The 22,443-nt window shown below is 40.9% G+C and overlaps 1 protein-coding gene across 1 annotated transcript in view; it reads left to right on the top strand.

Moving 5' to 3' along the window:
- The first annotated feature begins 2,817 nt into the window (after nt 1–2,817).
- Nucleotides 2,818–22,443, top strand: part of LOC105008070 (collagen alpha-1(XXIV) chain) — a 148,795-nt gene continuing 129,169 nt past the window's right edge. Inside the window, exons 1-3 of the mRNA XM_034293897.1 lie at nt 2,818–3,316; nt 14,138–14,208; nt 20,724–22,102. Coding sequence (XP_034149788.1) covers nt 3,261–3,316; nt 14,138–14,208; nt 20,724–22,102 — 1,506 coding nt within the window. The 5' untranslated portion in view covers nt 2,818–3,260. The remainder of the gene's footprint in view (nt 3,317–14,137; nt 14,209–20,723; nt 22,103–22,443) is intronic.

The raw sequence follows: 22,443 nt of genomic DNA, 5'->3' as shown, positions 1-22,443 counted from the left end.
ATTTCTGCAAAATGGGGCAACATCAACTACTGAAGCTCAGGGTGTTCTTAATTCTCTGCACTGTGAAAATGTATTTCAGTTGATTTTGATTAATGAATGAATACAAGTATAATCTTTCAGTGTAATGTGTTATATTATCTTACTTTTATATTATGCTGTTGCAGTGAAGAATATATTTCCTTGTCCAAATATGTAAAAACAAAAATACACATTTCCAAGGGGTGTATTTATTTTTTCACATTACTCTATCACAGCAGACTGCAATCTTACTCTATAGCATTCAGTCCTGAAATTTGTGGTTTACACAAATCCTCAATATGGATTTTACAATCCATCTTGGCATGCAGACAGGACTTGGTGGCCTTTTTCCTCTTAGGACTTGTTTGAAAACTGTAAATGACAGGGCCTTTGTGGGTTCTGAGCTATTCTTGTCTCAAACTCAAAATAAATAAAGATCATAATCAGGTCATTTCTGAGAGCCCCATACTATAGTACTGACAGAATTCCCATCTAATTCTGTTAAACACCCTATCAATACATCAATAGTGATGCCAAGTATGTGGATTCCAGAGGACCCTTTATTTAGTCAGACAGACATCACTAGAAAATAGCCACATGCTGCACACCTACATGGAACTAATCAATGGAAAAACCTAATCAGTAAAAGGCACAGATTGGCCTCTTTTCACGAGGACAGAATTATTTGTTGTCTTTGCCCCCCCTGCCCCCAACACACACACACATTTTTAGACTTGCTCCTCTTAGTGTTGCTACATGTTCTGATGAGGGGAATCCTTTGCTGTGATGATAATTATTACTGAGGGCCCAACATAGCTCAACATACCAACATATACTTTGGATTAAAACCCACTCACATGGACCTCCCTCCAATGCTTGGCTGTCATTTTAAGGTGTGCATTTCTCATTCAACTTTTCCATTATGCTCAAGGGGAGGTTTGGTAAAACCTTGGACCCTAGTCGCAGATCCCAGGATGCCAGTGCAGGTGGCCCTAGAGGGCAGTCTTTAGACACCTAGTAAGTTCTGTCTGATGAGTTATTGAGCCCCTGCTGACTAACCATAAATATATAAATGGTTTGCGAGTCCTACACCTTCAAGGTGGAGGCAGAGTGATCTCCAACCGGTCACTGAAGAAAGCTACGTATGACAGCAAGACATTGTGTCCTTTGCCCTGACTGAGCAAAATTCAGTGAACTTCTTCCAGTGGCCTGCATACATTGTCCTGGTCGATGGAGCCCACACATTCTGTAACGCCTCGGAAATAGCGGGATCGCAGCAGATCATTAGCGGTCGGATCTATAAAGACAAGGTTGTTGTTAGGGATCAACTGTGAAAGAAGAATGGGAATATTGTCCACACATTTGTCCAGGTTAGAGATATGACAATAGACATTCTGCTAGTTGTGAAATGTCCACTGTTCTTTGTTAATGCGGGGCTGTACTCTGGCATCTTGCAAAAACAGAAGAAAAAGCTGAAGGGTAACTTTGTAAACTGGTGCGCTTGGCCTTGGAGGGCGAAACCTAGTAAAAGTCTAGTCTGTGCTCTGATTGCTGTTTCGAAACTACAGTGAAAGCCAACTGAGATATTTTGGACACTGTAATTGCAGAAAAACTACAATTATACTGCCCTTTAAAATCTGACTGAAATCTTTTTTTCTAAGGGTGGCCTCATTGGAGTATAGGAGGTGGCTGCTTTGGCGGTCAAACACCTGTATTAGGGTTGTTGGGAATCTTTATAGTAACTGTTTTGAGCAGTTGAAGTGGGGTGCTCAGGTGAGCCAGACCTGGCATAGATTCAAAACTAGGCTGGGTATGGTCTGCCTTGTTCTCTGGTCATGACCCCAACTGTTTGAAGAGCCATTCAAACAGCAGAGATCCTGCTCTCCATGTTCTGATAGTAACATATGCTAGCAGGAGCACAGACAGAAAAAAGGTCCAATTTGGTGATACAGCATGAACTCCATAAGAGTGTTTGTGTGTGTTTTTACTGTGGCATTTTCTCTCTATCTTTATCCCTGTCTCTATATTTATTTACAAGTATCTCTCTCTCTTAGATAAAAGACACGGGTGTGTCTGAGGTGGATGTCTCCTTTAAGTATTGACTCTGGCCTCAAATACAACTAAGTTGTATTTATTAGTGCCTGAGACAGCATTTCCACAAACATCAAGAGAAACACCAATCAATGGAATTTTTTCTGGGAACATTCTGCTTTCCTCCAATAGTTCCAGATGTTTGTGCCCTAAAAATATTGCAGAGTACATCAATGCAGTGGAAAGCAGTACACAGTGTTTTTTATTAAATTGCTGCCAAAATATATATCAGTTGATTACAATCTCTGCACTCTTAGACAGCAGTCTTTTTGTAATGGTGTGGTGTGTCACAACATGAATCTGTAAGGTAGGTGGTTTTCTATTGTAGCATCATCTCAGTTATTGCTTTGTCTTCTTCCTTCATTGAAGAGGATAGAAGCAATTGCAAGTAATTTTGTTCTTATGACCTCTTCTGGGCCAAATTGGAGGCAACAATGTGGAGTTGCAAAACCTAATCTAATAAGCTCACATTCATAATAGAAACTATAATAGCACTTCCACCTTCATGACAGAACAATATCTCCTGTTCAAGAAGTGAGACTTAAGCACAGTTTAAATGCATTTTGGTTCCATTAGGCTATATCACTTACAGCAAATTAATGGGACATGAATGGATACTATCTGTGATGTCACGAGTCAGTATTGGTGAAATCTAACACCGGCTGGTAGCCTATTGGGATGAATAAGGATGGCTCCTCGTGCATCAGTGCAAGTCAAGGCACATACAGAAACCACCGCCTGAAGGTTAACAAGCTGGCTCTACTCAGTCTGTCTGTTGGAGACCACTCAATAGATAGCATATAAGTCGGATTCTTATTATGCGCACTGTAAATACCTTGTTTAAATATTATAATTCTTTGGCGCACTGCTCTGCTCTTCGTGCATTGATCTCTACATTCACTGTGTGCGCGCTTCTAGTTCGTTAGGAGAAAATAATCATAGCCCTTCGCAAAACTGCAAAGCAAAGAGGTTTTGAGTGGGAAAAACGTTCTTGCTCCTTGGACTACATACAATGAGGAAATTCTGAGGTGGCAGTCTTCGTTGAGTTTCCTTTGGCTGTATGTAACTAAGGGCTAGCTCATGAACCGGTATCCTCTTGCGTGGAATTCTGTTTTCACTTAGAACTCTGCTGCCTGGACAAATGCATACAAATGCATTTAGGAGCCCAACGGACAAGGAGTGGACACGTTTCTCCAACTGCAATAACGTGAGTAACAAACTTATAATTATTTAATTGAACATTGCATTGTTTAATATAGGCCTTATAAGCTTATTCGTTTATAAAATGTGAATAATGCAGATGCCGATATTTATGGGTAGGCAGTTTGAAAGTACATTTAAAAAAAAATTATTGCCAAAATATTGGCAACAATTGCTTGTTCTGACAAGCCTGTTAGAGGAATCAGCTGAGCTTAAGCTTGCTGGCATTTCCCCAGGAACTATAGGACATTGACCTCACGATTCTATGAATAATAATAGGCAATAAACTGGGCGTGTTACTTCATAAAAAAGTGAATCGAACTTTTGGACTCACTTGGTCGTTGATTAGATGGTAGACTTCTTTTTATTTGTGTTAAATACAAAATTCATCTTGTTGCAGTCTCACAAATCAGCCTACGGTCATGGCTTTGACCTCCAACCGTGATGTTGCACGCACTTGATCTACTAATTCTGTCCAACGGGTTCTGGATGTATGAAAATTAATTTGTAATACTTTCCCCACTACTCCTCGTTGCAGAGCTTATTTTCTGTCATTTAATGTTTTCCAAGAGTTCGGTCAACTTTTGAGACGAAATTGCTTTGCGCAACAATGATTGACGGATTATTTACCTTTTTTTTTATAACAGCTGGTCCAAATAGAACGTTTAAAAACACACGCTGAATTAATTATTCATAACAGCCCACACTGTCGATTATCTTATTTGACAGTAATCAAGTCTGAGTGAAATTAATCTAATTTCGGACCAAATGTTCAGATGAGGATTGAGGAAGTACTCGAAACGTAGACTAAAATGAAAAACTTTCCTTTTTTTATTTTTTATTTTATAAAACAGTAATTGCACAAATTCTTTGGAACTTGTGCAGTTGGCTACATATGACTAAACAACGGTTACTCTGATTGAAAATATATTCTATGAGCAGTTATGTCTAAAAATTCAGTCTGCATTGGATATTTAGTCATGGGGTTTTTGTTTTGTTGTTACTTTGGCTTAGATTCTGAAGGCGTTTTGAAAAACTACATTATCTTGGAAAACCACTTACTGTAGCTGGAAATAAGGAGAATCGTTGACATGGAATCTGGTGCCAATTATGATTTATTCATTATAACAAAACCCTATATGATATAAAAGAGTAAAGCCAGGCACAGCTACATTGTGTTTGCTTTATTCATTCATTTCACCAGAAGGATCTATTATGGATATTTCCCCTGAGACTAGTAAAGTGTAATAGAGGTGTGTCTAACAGAGGATTGCTGTAATTCTCAGTGAGTGAAGTTAGTGTATGCTTCACTGGTAGAGTGACATGCAGTGAGAGCAGATCTGTGGTTCCTGAAGTGAGTGCATAGCTAGACAATCACTCACTGTTATGCACTGACTCTGAAGCCAGCATCGCCTACCTCTCATATAGTTGACTGAGGGCTACAACGATTCAAATGTGTTAATACTCCCTTCAAAGTATATTTAACCACCTCTGAATACATTTGTCATTTTGTATGGACAATTTAGTATTGTGTCTGATGCTTTGTCTGATTTGCATACCCTACCACAGCAGACAAACCCTACACATGTATGGGATGGAGGTAGAAAAGTCTGAGAGTGTGTATGGACTTGAGAAGAATCAAGTTACACCATGGGCTAGATCATGCAGGACTACCCACACAGTGTTGAACCTTCCATATTAATCACATCACCTAGGCTCCTCTTTAATAATTGGCCACACTCAGATGGGACTATTATGGACAGCTAATTGCTTTAAAAAAGACAGTGTTTTACATCAAGATATCAAATAACTAATATTTTTTCTGTAAGACAAGTAAGATTAGTGCCTGATAATACCTGATTTGAAACAAAATGTGGGACTTTTTTTGTATACAATTGATGTATCTAACTTTTTATTACTATAAAGAATCTAACTGAGTAATAATATCCGGTTTACCAAACCAGTCGTAAAGCAACATGCCCCCTATAATAAAGTTGGACAGTTTAATATGAAGTGCTATCTGGTTAATCGTTGTCTGATAGGGCTTTTGGCCTGTCTGTGTGAGTGTGTCCAGCCCTCCACACATCTGCAGGGTACTCTGCGACAGGAAAAGTGCAAACCAATAAACCCTGATGGAAGTTTACTCAGCCCGTTGTCTGCTTGCTGTCTTGTGGGCTAAGTCAATCTTTACTTTGGTCTGCAGTGACCTCTTGACTCTGTGACCAATTATGTTTGTTTTTTTTGCAGAGAACAGTCTAGTTTATGAGATGTGCGTCACAGCTCGCTCTTTATATTGGACCCACACAGAGACAACTGCCTGACTCGTACTATAGGCTCAATAAATTGTACTGTGCTGTCTTGGACTGTTGTTTTCACATTGTCTTTTTTGCGCTGTTGTAGCCGTTACAGTTGATGTGTCTGTAAGACATGAAAATGGGTGAAATTTACTCCTCAGCCTCAAGGGTTCACTCAAGCGCCGAGTGCCCATGCTTCAAAGAACACCGTTATTGTGTGTTAAAAAAGCACACGCTCAGAGTTCGAGACACAAATTGGATGAATCAGGGAATGGAGATACTAACTAGGCAGGCACTTTGATGTCCTTTACTCATCACCAGACTATCCCAGTACAGTTTGGCTTGGCTGGGATTGTATAAATCGTTGTTAGTAGCTGAGTGGATACAGCAATGTGTTTGACAGCCTCTGGACTTGGAAAGTGTTTAACTGCTCGCTAAGTGCTGATGGCTGTTTGGATGTGATCTGTGATGGAGAAGATGCATCACTACAATGTCTGTGTAATGGAGTCATACTCTGGATACAGGTGGGGGACGGCTGGATGCCAGGAGGAACAGATATTGGCTCCACATCAATAACTCATTCATACTGGAGAATGTTGTAGTGGTTCTGACACTGTGTGGAACATGTATGAACAAAACATGGATATTACTGAGGAACTTCCAAATTAATTTCATTCAGTGAACTTAACCTCAATGACTTTTCATTCAGAACATTTTCTTTGTTTTTAGCAAGAAAACTTGCTAATTATGAAAGAGCAGTATGCCAATTCACTATCAAGGCTCAACAGATGCCCACTTAAAAATGCAGCTTTTGTTACCATCATCTAGCTAAACTTTCAAAACTCAATAATGCCAAATAATTGTACGTTCACCAATTGTATTCAAAATTTCTGTTTCTATTTTCAAAGTGATTATCACCTGTTGTCCTGGACTATACCATTCAACAATACTCAGGAATTCTGAAGACGTTTTAAGCACTGTGTTAACTGTGTTAATTGGCTAAACCCAACATGTTCATTTGTTTCAATATCAGACAGCATTAGTCTGACATTTACACAGCACGGGTTTATGAATATGTATGTGTTAACGACAATCACGTTAGTCTCTGCTTGTTATATATACCTTTGTGCCCTTCATTAAGTATACTGATTTGGTATAGTTTATATCCCGCCGATCGTTCTTCGAGCTCCACAACCTCAGGACAAAGATCTGCCGCTCCATACTGATCCATTCATTGATTATTTACCAAATAACAAATCTACTTTCCTTTTTATAATGCTACCATTTGGTTTTGAAGTTCTATCTAAGTTCTAAGAATCAAAGGTTGATGAAGGAGAAGAGAAAATGCTGGGCTCAGTTCATGACTAAATGGTAACAGAGCACAATTGGAGCTGGACAGATGGCGGCCACTCCAAATCATGGAAGCATTGCTTTTACATAGTCAGCTAACCTTAGCAGTTGTCATGCCTTATAAGTTCACAACAAGGTATAATGTAGTCATAGTTGTGACATTTCTTAATATTTTTGGGATTACAATGTTGAGTTCAGTGTAACTTCTGGGAGGGAACATGTTTTTTAAGTTATGGATGATTAACATTCCTTTGAATAGTATGTTGCAACTACTTGATTTGCTAAGTGGTCTGCCAATTAGACATTTAAAAGAAATACTTCTGCTATCTCAATCATACTGCGAGAAGTCACAAAACAGTATAACGTTTGGAAAATTGCCCCCTTTTCCTTATGGCGATAAGATTTGGCCATGTTAAACTAGGATTAAGTAGATTTGGCCTTGTTCGCCAAGACGCATTCCCACTCTGTGGTTCCCATTAAACGAGCCATTACACCTGATGCCACCGTATTCCATGAACAGTTTACTACTATAGCTGTGTGGCCTGTCTAGTGAATAGGGTTGCTGTGAGATAAAACAGATTAGCCTATACTTAATTTATGCTATGGCCTGTTCTGAAATAGCATAGAAATATGGCCTGTATATGACAATGACTGCTGTAGAGCCCATTTTGACTACAACAGTTTTATGTAGATTTACAATATCGGCCCAATTTGCATCAGTGATATTGTGTCAGAGAGTGCCATGCTAGTTAACAGTTAAACAACATGGTCAGTTTGTTTATACACCTTGCAGTACAAGAAGTTAGCCAAAATGCTGTGTGTGCATGTGTTGATCCTTACTGCACACCTCCGGTCCAGTTAGAATTTCTCTCTAGTGTGAATAGAAAATAGTTTCCATAATATCTAAATGTTATTGAAACGAAGCACTGCTGTTGTAGTCTAAGCGCGCTAACGTAGACACTACACTAGAGCTATCGATCGTCCGGCATTGCCAAAAGCGCTTGGACCTTAAGGAATGCGGGCTCGATCAGCAACTCTACTGCTTGGCAGTGACTTGGACAACTTTATCGCTAAGGAGCTCCAAGCTTTTACATTTTATGCACATTATCTCACAGCAGGTATTTAGTGAGGTGCACATATGGTCATATGTCAGTGGGGTGACTGGTAGGTACCATCAATGATAAAATGGAGTGTTAGGGAACTAAAACACACTACTAGTTCCAGGGTGATGAAACTGTTAAATAAGAGCTGTCAATTTTTTTTAGAGACAGTCCTCTTCTGGCATTGATGGTCGTTTGAGAGAGACAATCGGGAAAGACAGAGGAAAGTGTTTTTGTTGGACTAGCCATTGGCCAGGCAGCAGCCTAGACTGCTGGACCACACCAGGCCACAGGGCTGGCCTTTTAACAGTTCCTAATTAGGATGTAGGTCAAGCATATTCTGTATGAAAAGGTAAATGTTTTCTGTGTCCTTACCAGGACATTGGACAAACTCTTTTCAGCATAGAGAGAGGGAAGAGAAATATCTAATTATTTATATTCTTGACATGGCACTCACTCCTCACATAGTGGCATTTCCCTGGGTCAACACAGGGATGTTTGGGCAGCTTTGTCCTGCTTTCAGCAGCCGTTCCCATAAACCACTGGGATGGAAGGCAACAGACGTCAGTCTCAGAGATTTCTTGCCAGACAGGGATTTAAAGTGCGTTTGGAAAGTATTCAGACCCCTTCACTTTTTCCAAATTTTGTTACGTTACAGCCTAAAATGAATTCAATCGATTGTGTCCTACACTCAATAATAACAATAATGACAATGCAAAAACAGATCTTTAGAAATGTTTGCAAATGTATTCAAAAGTACAAAAACTGAGTGTGTTTGAAAAGTATTCAGAAAAGTATGAGATGTTTGTATTACTTGATTGGAATCCACCTGTGCTAGATTCAATTGATTGGACATGATTTGGGAAGGCACACTCCCACAGTTAACCGTGCATTTACAAGCACTCTGATACAGGGCTGTGTCGATGTACAGACCTGAGGAGGGGTACCACTCTGTCCTGTCTGATGTTATCGTTCGCTTTAATGTAGTGAACCCAGGAGCCAGGTCTGTTTTTGGAGGCAGGGGGTATGTGTTTGAAGGTTTAAATAGCCCTACCATAGAAGAGACAGGTCTGTCAGAAGCAGTGTCACAAGACCATTGGCTCTCCAAATATGGATGTAATTCTATTTACAATACTCTGTATATAGTCCAGTTTTCCACATTCTAACCCCTTGGAGATGAGCTACTCTACTGTGGCCTTTTAAATGACAGTTGTACCCCATAGCGATAAATCATTGGATTCATAGAGCCTATGTATTCCTGCTCTTTTTTCTGGAGTGTGGCGGGTTCTGTCTGTATTCCCAGCCGTGGAATGTCACACCAGTATCTCAATGGGGAACAGGTGAAGGCTCTTGCGTTGCTCTTTATTTTTCTTCCCTTTCTCAGTCTGCTGACTCCTTCACTATCTCCTTTCTCTATCTAGCATTCCCTCTTTCTCTCAACCCTAACCCATCATATCCCCTAATACAATACCTAACCCACCATATCCCCTAATACAGTACCTAACCCACCATATCCCCTAATACAGTAGCTAACCCACCATACCCCCTAATACAGTACCTAACCCATCATATCCCCTAATACAATACCTAACCCACCATATCCCCTTATACAGTACCTAACCCACCATATCCCCTTATACAGTACCTAACCCACCATATCCCCTAATACAGTACCTAACCCACCATATCCCCTTATACAGTACCTAACCCACCATATCCCCTATTACAGTACCTAACCCACCATATCCCCTTATACAGTACCTAACCCACCATATCCCCTTATACAGTACCTAACCCACCATATCCCCTAATACAATACCTAACCCACCGTTAGTTTCACTCATGCCATTGATTATGAAAAAGAGTTAAGGTGCAACATCCTCAGAGGTTTTCAATTGGCTCTATTCTCCTTCTATTAGAACACTACTTTCAAGTTGTTTAACGTGACTTTAGAAGACATCCCTTGATTACAGTGCTCTCCCAAATTTGCACTGTTGGTAAATATGAGCAAAATGGGCTGTGAAAAAATGTGAAAGTTAAAAGTTAAATAATTGAAAAAATAATGTGAAATATATATATTTCTAATGAGTAAAATGTATCGGAATTACAGTCCCATTCATATTTATCATTTTTAAGTTCACCTGTGTGATTAGGAACATTTAAGTTGAAAGCCATGACTTCCTGTTTCATTGGGGTGTAAATATGTGGTGACACACAGGCCAAATTCCCATTGTAATCCATCACTATGGGAAAGACCCGAGAATACAGTAATGATGTGTAGCAAAAGGTTGTTGAGCTGCAGAAATTAGGAAATGGCTATAAAAAAATATCTCAATGGTTGAAAATGCCCATTCCCAATATCAATTAAGAAGTTTAAAGCAACTGGAGATGTCAACAATAGGCCTGGAAGAGGATGTGTGTCTATATAGACCCCATACACAGTGAGGAGGAAGGTCAGATTATACAAATAATCTCCAAGGATCACAGCTTGTAAATTGCAGATTTTAGTTGAGTCTTGGGGTCAGAAAGTCTCCCAAACTATGAACAGACAACACCTACATAATCACAAGTTGTTTGGGAGGGTCGCCATAAAAATGTATTTGCTGTGATCAAACAACAAATTACAGCACCTACAGTTTGCCAAATGTTACTGGAACATTCAATGGAACCAGGTTCTATGGTGAGATGACACCAAAATATAGCTTTTTGGACACAAACACCAGCAGTGGGTTTGGCATAGTTTAGATGATTAAGATTAGATTAAACTTTGTCATTGAACAGTGCAAGTACTGTACAACGAAATGCAGTTAGCATCTTACCAGAAGTACAAACAGAAGAGGACAGAAAATGTACAAGTATTAAATATATGTATATGACTTATATGTATAAGTGGAAAGTATAGATGTGCAATGAAGGCAAATGCAGTACAAATGGCAATACTAAATGTGTAATAAGGCAAATAGAGGAGGGCAGAAAATGTATTAAGTATAGTGTATGTTACAAGTGGGATAATAGTTGTGTGGGTACAATTGGAAATTCTAAATGGCATTCTAGATGTAAAATCGAGGCAAATTTAAAGAGTAAGGTAGCATGTGCAACCGGGATGCAGAGAAAGCAGCAGTAAGGTCCCCGAGATAGACATGCTTATGTGACAACTGTAAAAATGCAAGCATGATGGCAGTTCTGAATGTGCAAAGAGGCAAATTGTATGTGCAAGGTGCATGTGCAACTGAAATTCAGTGATAGCAGCAGTGAGAAAATAGCCATGCAAAGACCTACTTCATCCCCACTGTGAAGTATGGTGTCGGATCTTTGATGTTGTGGGGCTGTTTTAAATCAAACTCCCTGGACAACATGCTAGGGTACATGGTATCATGGACTCCATGAAGTACCAGCAGATATTAAATGTAAACCTGACTGCCTCTGCCAGGGAGCTTAAACTGGGCTGTGCTTAGATCATTTGGCAGGACAATGATCTAAGGAACACCTCAAAATCAACACAAAAAAAAAAAAAAAATATATATGGTTTTGCCAAGGCCATCCCAGTCCCTTGACCTGAACCCCACAAAAACCCTGTGCTGAAAACGAGAATGCAGATGTGTGGACCTCTGAATCTGAAGGATTGTATTTGTTTGTTTTATGATACAAAAATGTATTTTTTCTTTCAATTCTTCTACTTTATTTATTTTTAAATAAATAAATTCAATAAATACTTGTTTTGCACATTTTTACCAAGGTGCCAATATTATTGGAGGCCACTGTAATACCCCTTAACAATCTGGTTTTGTCTGGTCAGAATGTACAGTTCACTGATTGTTTTTTCCTTTAATTTCTTGTCAATGTTATAATTTGTTTCCACTTTAATTTGTTTTCAGTACTACTGTACATCTCCACCATGTGTACATATTCTGTAGTATGACAAATCAGAATGAGTTATGGCAGGTTATTGAATGTTCAATAGGGAATGTACTATAGAGAAACCTAGAAGATGCAGGATATTTGAAGCCATAACACATACATGAATTTGAATTAAAACAATAGAAACACATTCTTTACCAGGCTTATTGGTTACTGCCATCTATTTTACATTAGGACATACCTATGAGTGTGCCTATGTGCTGAGCTAGGAATTAGACATACAGTATGAATGTATACATGTATTTGTTATGACAGGACATAAATTAATCAGCTATCAATAGTGATGCAGTGAGTAAAATAGTACCAATTTTACTCACTGAATGCAAGTAAAAATGTGTTTTGTGGGATCTTGGTGAGATCTGATTACCCCTCATTGGTCTACAGTTTGGTACCCCAAACCTGCCAAAACAGTGTACACACATGCATGGATGTAGCACAAAATTCTGGGCCCTGTACATAGGCGGTCTCTGAGGGCCCCTCCCCACTTTATTCAAGATTCAAACATTTTTGAGGGCCCCTCTACACATTAGGGCCCTATATACTTAGTACCCCTTTTCCCCCCAGTCCAATGCCCCTGCACATATGCTTAAATAAGGGAGCGCTCCTGGAAGGCTTTCGGTTTAATTTTTTTATTAACTTCGAACACTGCAGTCTTGCATGCACACATTGACTCACTAAACCACTCAGCGGTTCTACTTTACTTGGACTAGGTGATTAGCTTCCAGAAAAACCTGGCTCTACCTAAGCCCAGAAGACTTTGTTCACACAGGGAAAGCATGGGCTTCCCAATGTTAACCCATATAGTGCATCCCCAGCCAATAGCCATAAACACAAGCCAGAAGAGAACAGGAGAAAGCACATTTGTCATACAGTCATGCGAAAAACGTAAGTACATCCCCTGGAAAGTTGTCTCTTTTAAACATCTTTGGAGACATGGATAGTACAGATGAATTCCGTACACATGGTAACTCAGTTTTACAAATCACACCAAAGAAAGAAACATAAACAATTTATGCAATTAGAATAAATAGAAATGCAGAAAAGGTTAGTACACCAACAAAATATAACATCTCATAGAATGGCTAAAATTAGAATCAGGTGCCCCATTATTAAATGTGCAAATTTTCAGAAAATCATTAGAGAGTAACTAGGGAGGCTCCAGCCTTCCAAAAAGATTAGAAACTTGGTTTGTCTTTGTCATATGGGTGTGTGGTAACACATCCTGCCAAAGATCAAAAGACCTATCAGAGGCTTTAGAAGAAAGATTATTGATGCCCGTGACTCTGGGGGGGTTTACAAAGCCATTTACAAGCAATTTGAAGGCAGTGTTGAATGATTGCAAAGCATATACTATCAGTGTCATTTCTTAAATTAGGTTACATCCATATGGCCAAATATGTAATAAAAAAGATAATAAAAAAGACAACTTTCCAGGTGGTGTTATGTACCTTTTCACATTACTTTACATGTGGAATGTGATGTAATTCTTTAAGCTCCTTGTTAGTCAGAGGTTCACTATCGTCACATGTCACTGGTAATGCTTGACTCATTGAAGGTGGAGGTGTTGGGATGGATAATTCAATTGTACTTTCCCATTGTTCCCATCTCATAGTTTCTATATCCAGAAAGTATTGGGACTCACAGTCAGAATCATCTGTAGTTGCTTCCCAGTGGCCAGAGCTTAAATGCATATGTGATCAGATGCTGACTTTTAGATTAGCTTTGAACAGATGCTGCGCTAAAAAACATGCTGAGCAAACATTGGGCTATTGACTAACTGTGGTCAGATGCTGAGCAATAGTCTACCTATGATCAGATGCTGAGTTGTAGACTAACTGTGATCACATGCTGATTTATAGACTAACAGTGATCAGATGTTGATTTATAAACTGTAATTGGATGGTGAACTATACACTAACTGTGATCAGATGCTGAGCAATAGTCTACCTATGATCAGATGCTGAGTTGTAGACTAACTGTGATCACATGCTGATTTATAGACTAACAGTGATCAGATGCTGATTTATAAACTGTAATTGGATGGTGAACTATACACTAACTGTGATCAGATGCCGTCCGATAGACTAACCATGATCACATGTTTTGTCTTAACGAAGATAGTATCAATGCTGACTTATGTACTGTGATCTGTGTTTGTCTCTGTAGCAGAACCTTCCTCCTGCTCCTGTCAGTATGCACTACAGTGCTGTCTGCAGAAGAACACTACAGAGCACAAGGTAAGCGGTTCCACTTCCCACAACTATCCCTTCATTGGAGCAGCCTCCACCTTCCCATCTCCATCTTTACATTGTAGCAGTCCACAAGCTGTTTCTGTTTCCATGCCCCTGTGGTGTGTTTTGAAAGTGACATTTCAAGCAATAAGTTGATGTCGCCAAAAAAATAACCTATGCTCTGCTCTTAACTAATTTGCCATTTCAAGTATTGTTGGATTTGGTCTTATTTTAACCAAGGGACATTTCACTTGTACCAGTCAGTATGAGAGGAAGGGCAAATACTGACTTGTTTGCAGAGTTGTAGATTTCCAACACTTCTACATGTTTATGCCATTGCATAAACATGGTTCATATTAGGTCACAAATTCACATGACATAATAACAGATTCATGACTTTCCCCATGCATTTTGGACACAAAGTGTTCTTCATGCTTCTTGATGTTGGTTCTATGTTTATATTTATGACATTGGGAATTGACAGTGAGTTTGTGTGTGTCTGTGTGTGTGTCTGTGTGCGTGTCTGTGTGCGTGTCTGTGTGCATGTCTGTGTGTGTCTGTGTGTGTCTGTGTGTGTGTCTGTGTCTGTGTCTGTGTGCATGTCTGTGTGCGTGTCTGTGTGCGTGTCTGTGTGTGTGCCTGTGTGTGTGTCTGTCACTGTGCAGCTATCCCTTTGAGGGCTACTTTTTGAGGGATAGCTGCACACTGGAGTTTGGCTTCTCTTCCTAAACCTTTTATTTTGCATGTCTGCTCTTGTTCTTCAGATGAGGGAATGCAGGTAGAGGCAACATAGGTAGACTCCTTAACACATCCCACCTACTGTCTTTAGATTAATGCACTAACTTTACTGCAGGTTAAGTGTCTTGTACAGTGGATGACTAAAACCTCAAATGTCTATTTTTTGCACACAATGTAAAGTACATGCTAAAGATCGCACAAGACTAGCTACAGCTGCTATTTACGTAAGGATATTATTACTATGGGATAAAATAATGCTACAGTACACAGCTGGGGCTGGCAACTTCATCAGTGCCTATTATATTAGTGATGTTTTGTGTTTTCACATGGATATTGCAGAAGGCATGCCAAATATTTAAAATGCATACATCATGAATTGGTTGGATCTTAATCATTTCCTAGTGTTTTGTTTGTTGGAAATGATCATCTGCAGTCAGTCAGCGGAGCAAGTGCAGTGTAGACTTAAGCCCCTTAAGCAGAGTCACTGTAGACTTAACCCATTAAGCAGAGTCACTGTAGACTTAACCCATTAAGCAGAGTCACTGTAGACTTAACCCATTAAGCAGAGTCACTGTAGACCTACCCCCTTAAGCAGACTCACTGTAGACCTACCACCTTAAGCAGACTCACTGTAGACCTGCCCCTTTTAGGAGACTTACTGTAGACCTACTCCCTTAAGCAGACTCACTGTAGACCTACTCCCTTAAGCAGACTCACTGTGGACCTACCTACCCTCAAGCACACTCACCTCAGGCTAACCGAAGTAGTCATAGTCACTCACTGGGTCACTCACAAGTCCTTTATCACCACCACTAGTATGTTATTACTCTGTAGTATCATTTTAGACCCCACAGCCAACTCTACACTGGAACTACACAGCACAATCCAGTGGAATGAAGGAGGAATGCTAAATGAAACTTCAGTGACTGACCGAGGGCTAGGCTTGGGTAGCTTGTCTTTGCATATGAGACAGCGTAATTGGAATCCTAGATGATGTTACCCCAGGCAAAGAAAGTTAAGGACACCTCTGTGTGTGCTATGCAGCTAGCAGAGGAGAGTAGTTCATTTCTAGACAGGCAGTACATATACAGCTCCTGAAAAAATTAAGAGACCCTGCACCTTATTCTTTCCTTTCCAAAAAAGTTGAAAAGGAAGGTTTTGAGTGAGGAACAGAAGGGTTAAAATTAAGAGACCACTGCAAATTGAACGCTTCTGTTCCTCACGCAAAACTTTCCTTTTCCACTTTTTTTTAGAAAGGAAAGAAAAAAGTGCAGTGGTCTCTTAATTTCATCTCGAGCTGTATGTATATATATACATAAATATTTATACAGTATATCTACTGTAATAATGGCATGATAGTGTTTCACAAGATTTACTCCCCAGAAATGAATGATGAATTTCTATTTGTCAACAGAAGGTTTACCAGCTTCATTCTCCATCTCTTTCATCAGTGTTACTAAGACACACAATCATTGTTCCTCAAAAAAGCAATGGCAGATACTTATAGCTTCTACAGATGATGTTGACTCCAATGACCTAGACAAGGATGTAATTTTGACCCATATAGAAAATATAAGGGAACTGCTTGCTGAGAAAATCGTTTAGCAGGATGTTAACATTAGCGAAGGCATGTGGACCACCATCAGTGCTTTACAAGCTGCTTTACAAAAATAAAAGCTTAGAAGCTGTACTTCAAACTCATTGTAATTGTTCAATTTCAAATCCTAACTTTTGGAGTATGGAACCAAAATAATTAAAAAAAAAGGCTTCAATGTGCCAATAATTATGAAGGGTTTTGTATTTTTCCAGATTACTTTTATTTATTTATTTTATTTTATTTATACAGGGAAAACCAGCTGAGACAGATGTCTCATTTACAGTGGTGCCCTGTATTACAACAACAAACAATAAAAACATGAATAAGACAACATTTAAAAAAAAACTATGTTGTACCTCTCTTAGACTGAGCTGGGGGAACCTCGAAAACTATCCAGTCTTGCGATTGTGTTTGATAAGGGCTGTAATCCAATATAATTGTGGAAGTAAGATAATTTGGAAGTTTCTGTAGGACAGCTTTATAAACAAACAATAAAAAGTGTTTTGCCCTTCTGGAAGACAAGCAATCCCAACCAACAGCAGAACACAGCTCCGGAAAAAATTAAGAGAACACTGCACCTTTTTTGTCCTTTCCAAAAAAGTGTTCAATTTGCAGTGGTCTCTTAATTTTAATCCTTCTGTTCCTCACTCAATACCTTCCTTTTCAACTTTTTTGGAAAGGAAAGAAAAAGGTGCAGTGGTCTCGTATTTGGGTTTTCCGTAGAACTCCTTATGTTTTCATGGCTAGAAAAACATTGCATGCAAAGTTGTGAAGACGTTTTGTAATCAAGACCACCTAAACCGAGACCAAGTCATGACCAAGGCCAGAGTGTATCGAGACTGAGACAAGACCAAGCCTTTTCTGCAGTGGAGACTGAGTCAAGACGAAGACTTTGAGAGGTTAAGACCGAGTCAAGACCAAGACTTTGAGAGGTTAAGACCGAGTCAAGACCAAGACTTTGAGTGGTCGAGACCGAGTCAAGACCAAGACTTTGAGTGGTCGAGACCGAGTCAAGGCCGAGACTTTGAGTGGTCGAAACCGAGTCAAGGCCAAGACTTTGAGCAGTCGAGACAGAGTCCAGACCAAGAATTTGAGCAGTCGAGACAGAGTCAAGACCAAGAATTTGAGTGGTCAAGACCGAGTCAAGACCAAGGCAGGGCGAGACCGAGTCAAGACCAGACCATTATTATCTTACCATAGCACTGATATAATTATCTTTAAGGTGATTAAACTACTGAAAGGGCATATTTTTCTTTAAAGTAACACCCAGTGTGGGAAAGATTGAGTGATTTAGCGAGCCAGAGAGGGGCTCATGACACTCAAAACACACGAGCAGTTGGGTTTGACTAGGAAAAAAGTTTGATTTAATCCTTAACTGTTTATTTGAACTCAAAATTAACACTCTTAAAGTAGTATTTTTATGTAGTTGTTTTCATAGAAGTGGAGGTGCATTACTTGGTCTCTACTCTCTGTCTCTGCTTTCACATCTCTAGCTCTCTCACCCGAGTGAAGGAGCGTGGTACGGCGGCGTTTAACTTTTTGATTCGGGAGATGTACAGTATACAGCTGACATTAGTTAACGTTCATGTAACACAACTTAATATTCATCATTAGCTACATAGCTTTATGGGGCCTGGCTCATAATTGTTCATCACAAAAGCTGGCAAGCAACTGAAACTAGCACCCTGAAATATACAATATAAAATGTTACATAGGTAGCTAATACTCGCCAAATCTCTTTAGGTAATAGGGGAACAGATTTCTGAAGGGTTTTGGTACAGAGGCAGATTGCAAATGTTAGGTACCTAGCTTTGCTAGCGTCACCTTTTAGATGTTTTCTTTCTAAATGCCGGTAAAAGTTTGATGTAGTCCCAGCCGTCCCAGTGAGCGTCTCTTTGCAGAATTTGCACACTGCTGTGTGTTTTCTTTTGGACGATATTGTAAACTCTTTGTGGTTCAGGTAACCAAATGTAATTATAGCTGATTTAGCCAACATCTTCCAGACAGCCACTGCTTCACCTACCTATATGTTATTTCTTGAACCGTATAAAGATATCTGACAGTAGGAGATTGATATATTGAATAAAGGTAATCTGTGAAACTTACATACCATGTTTATTTACCTGCCCTTCCCCCAACACACTTGAATGAAATTATTTGATCATACAGGTTTAGCACTCTCCAAGTAGCTTTGAATGTTGGATCAAGCCATATTGTCACCTCAACTGACAGGCCTAGTTTTAAGAGGCTGGGAAAGAAAAGCCATCCAGACAGTTTGGGACTGTGCTGTACAGGATCATATTCTGGGCTTTTTACCTTGCCTTGTAAATTATCTCCAATAGTTCAAAATGTTCATTGGAGTGGGCCAAATAAGTGAATAAAAAAGTTGCTATGATGAAAAACAAGATTCATGACTGAAGGCTGCTTTTGGCTGCATGGGTTTGGGTGATATCCAACAAATGTTAACCTAGAGTCCAGTACACATATCCTGACAACAGCAGCATGTCATGTCGGGACACTCACCAAACACACAACATCAATCTCCCTTCACCCATACTCAGTTCCCTATCAAAGAATTCAGGGCTTGAAATGTGTCCTTGGACATAAGCCCATTGCAATTTATAAATAAACTGTTGAATTATGTTTTTGGGCCCTGCTTTTAAAATCAGAGAATGATTTAGTTGCTGAATCAATAAAGCTTTTTCTATATGTTCCCCGAATATATAAATGTTACCAATGATAAAGTTTAATGACCGTATGTTACCACATCTTCCTCACCTTTCTGCTGCCAACATTTACACCCCACATTTAGAGAGTTTGGAGTTCGATTTGACCAGCGACCAAGTTGAAACGTTGTCAGGTCATACATGCACGTTTTGTTGAAAAATATCTGCATTCTTATTTTTGCAATGTGTGGATGTGTTTTTCATGCCCTCAGAGACCTCAATGAGTTTTTAACTTCTGTGTTTACGACCACCTTGCAACTGCTGCCTGTGACAATAATAGAACAATAAAAGCCCTTTTTTAACAGCAAAACACTATTTTAGTTTGTGCATGTGCTATGTGTATACCTCTGGCTGAGTTCTGTTCCCTTCTTTCCTGCCAAATCAATAACAGTCTTTGTCACTAAGCTCCCAGAGTAGCTTGCTGAGCACGGAGGCAAGCACTTTTTCAAACAAATCTAGCGTCTCTGGATTAGCAATGGAAATATCTTCCACTCTTACTCCTCCTCATCTTTTTCCTCCATCTCCCAGCTTCTTTCTCCTCCTAATCTTTCTAATCTTTCTCCTCTTCTTCCTCCTCCTCTCGTCCTGCTCCTCATCTTTATCCTTCCCCTTTCCTTTCCATCATCGTTGTCCTTCTCCTATACCCTGCAGGGATCTTTCCACTGACATTCTCCCATTTCCTGGATTCTACCGTGCAACTGACTCAGGCTGACAGCTCTCCCCCCTCCATCCCCCCAACACACACCCACATTCACCCCCTCCCAGACACACACACTTCTATACTTTTGACGTTGTGTCCCTCTCTTATATTTCAAATGTTTCCCTCTAGACCTGTTTTTCCCTGATACGAAGCAACCTTGCTGAGAGATATTTTCCACTACTTTTAACCACTTTGTACATGTTGTTCTCCAGCTGAACGTCAGTGTCAACATGTCTGACATAAGGTTTGAGGAATCACCTGGGTGGGAGGGAAGTTCATGACTCAGCTGGTTGAAAGAGATGATCATTAACTTCTGCTGTTAAACTGATTCAGACAGGTGTTTGAAACACACACATTGTTATGTGACAGTATTGTACTGTACTACGCATCCCACTTAAGTCCATTCTTGACTCATCTGGGTCCCATCTGCCACGCTCACGTGCTCGGGTGCCTGAGGAGGATCATGGATCTGTGATTTTAATGCTCTCAAGCCTTTCTCAGAACTTTTACCTATTTATTCACTCCCTGTTCTTCTGCTACTTTTTCCTTTACCATTTTTATTTCATTATTTTCTTTCTTCCTTCTTTATCTTTTTTCCAAGCTGGCCCCTCATTTTCCCTCAGTCTATATATATTTGAATAATCGCCTGCTAACACATTTCAGTCAATGTAATGACAACGATTCTTTTGTCCTCTTCTTGCCACCGTTTCCGAGGTATTCGTCAAGGGTGTAACTGACCACTCGCCTGTCTGCTCCACAGGTGTCGATATCCTCCATCGTCTGGGCCTCGGCGGCAGCACACAGTCAATCTCCTCCGAGATCACCTCCTCTCCCCGGCACTTCCCCTCTCCCCCCTCCTCAACCCCAGGACCCGGGGTCCTCCTCAGCCCGGACGTCCACATTGAAGCCCCCACAGCGGCCCTGTTCCCACCAGACCTTGGTGAGGAGTTTTCTCTGGTGGTGAGCCTGAGCTCCTGGCGAGCGAACAATGCTTTCCTGTTCAGCGTGCGTGACAGCAGCAACAAGGTGCAGTTTGGCATCCAGCTGCTGCCCAGGAAGGTGGTGGTGTACACCGCTGAGAAGTCCTCCGTCTACTTCGCCTACAACGTGCACGATGGGCGCCGGCACTCGTTTGCGGTGGGCGTGAGGCCCCGCTCTGTGTCATTCCACGCCGACTGCGGGGCGGTGGAGAAGCGTGAGCAAACCTTGACCCGGTCACAGACGCTGGGGTCAGGATCGGGAGGCCTACTGACCTTAGGAAGGATGAACTCGAAAGCGGCCCAGTTCCAGGGCGTCATATGCCAGCTGGATATCTACCCCTCAGCCCAGGCTGCTGCGCATTACTGCGACTACCTTAAAAAACAGTGCCGGCTGGCCGACACTTTCCGATGGCCCCTCAGCTCAGATATGGAGGTTTCACAGTCCTTGGCTTTCTCTCCAATCTCTGCCTCACCGGAGGCCCAGACGGTGCTACCAACCTCCCTGGCTGTAGATTCCCACAGGCAGATGACTCCGTCACTTGCAGGATCAGCGCCGGTCTACTCCCTGGATGGTTCCGGAACACTGTATTTAAGCCCCTCAGAGGTCAGGATCCAAACTCAGAGCTCCTTGTTGGAGCACCACACCTCTATCCCTACCCCTGTCACTGATGACCACAGAAGGCCGTCGTCAGACACACTCAGTGGGCTGGAGGCCATGGGCATCACCCCCAGGAGTGTCACCTCCGGATCCAGTCCAACAGGGGTTTCCACCAGGCAGTCTCCCCAGGTTGAGAATGAGACAGAGGAGGAAGAGAGGAGCCCCACAAGGCCCCAACAGGGCACGGCAGCCACCTCTGACCCGATCTTACCTGTCAGACAGAGCCGCTTGAAGGAGGGCCTGCTGAACACATCCAACTCCAGGCCTAAGGACTCTAAGCCCCAGCTTCAGGCCACTGGCCACCTTCTGGACCCCCAGCTCGGACCCAACAGCACCACCCTGTACCGAGCCAACCAGGTAGATATCTCAGAGGAGCATGGGCAGGAAGAGAACTACGATGTGGACATGGATGGCTACGACTATGGATACGAGGAACCTGACTACTTCTACGGAGACTATGATGGAGCTTTTCCCGGCCCCAAAGGAGACCCAGGTCCTCCGGTAAGTCTTTGGAATTCATAAATGATGATAGCGTATGAATGTTAGAAACTGTTCCTTATAGTGTATTTCCTGTAAGTCAGAGCCGAGTTGTTCATGACCAATGGGGGGAGTGCACAAACAATTAAGTCTAATGTGTGGCGATTCTTTTTTATTTTGGCCCTCGCTCTCCAACACACTTGACAAAGCCTGAAACACAGCAGCACTTTATATTCATAAGCAATGTGATGGCACATCAAATTACTTTTTTCACGTATGAACAGGTGGTTAAAACAACACATCATTTCTCTTGAACTACTGCCAGTGACTCAGGCTTGCTCTCCTGAGATTGTTGTGGGGTGTAA

The sequence above is a fragment of the Esox lucius genome, chromosome 8 (assembly GCF_011004845.1).
Source record: "Esox lucius isolate fEsoLuc1 chromosome 8, fEsoLuc1.pri, whole genome shotgun sequence".
Classification (NCBI taxonomy): domain Eukaryota; kingdom Metazoa; phylum Chordata; class Actinopteri; order Esociformes; family Esocidae; genus Esox; species Esox lucius.
This window is presented reverse-complemented; position numbering and strand designations above follow the sequence as displayed.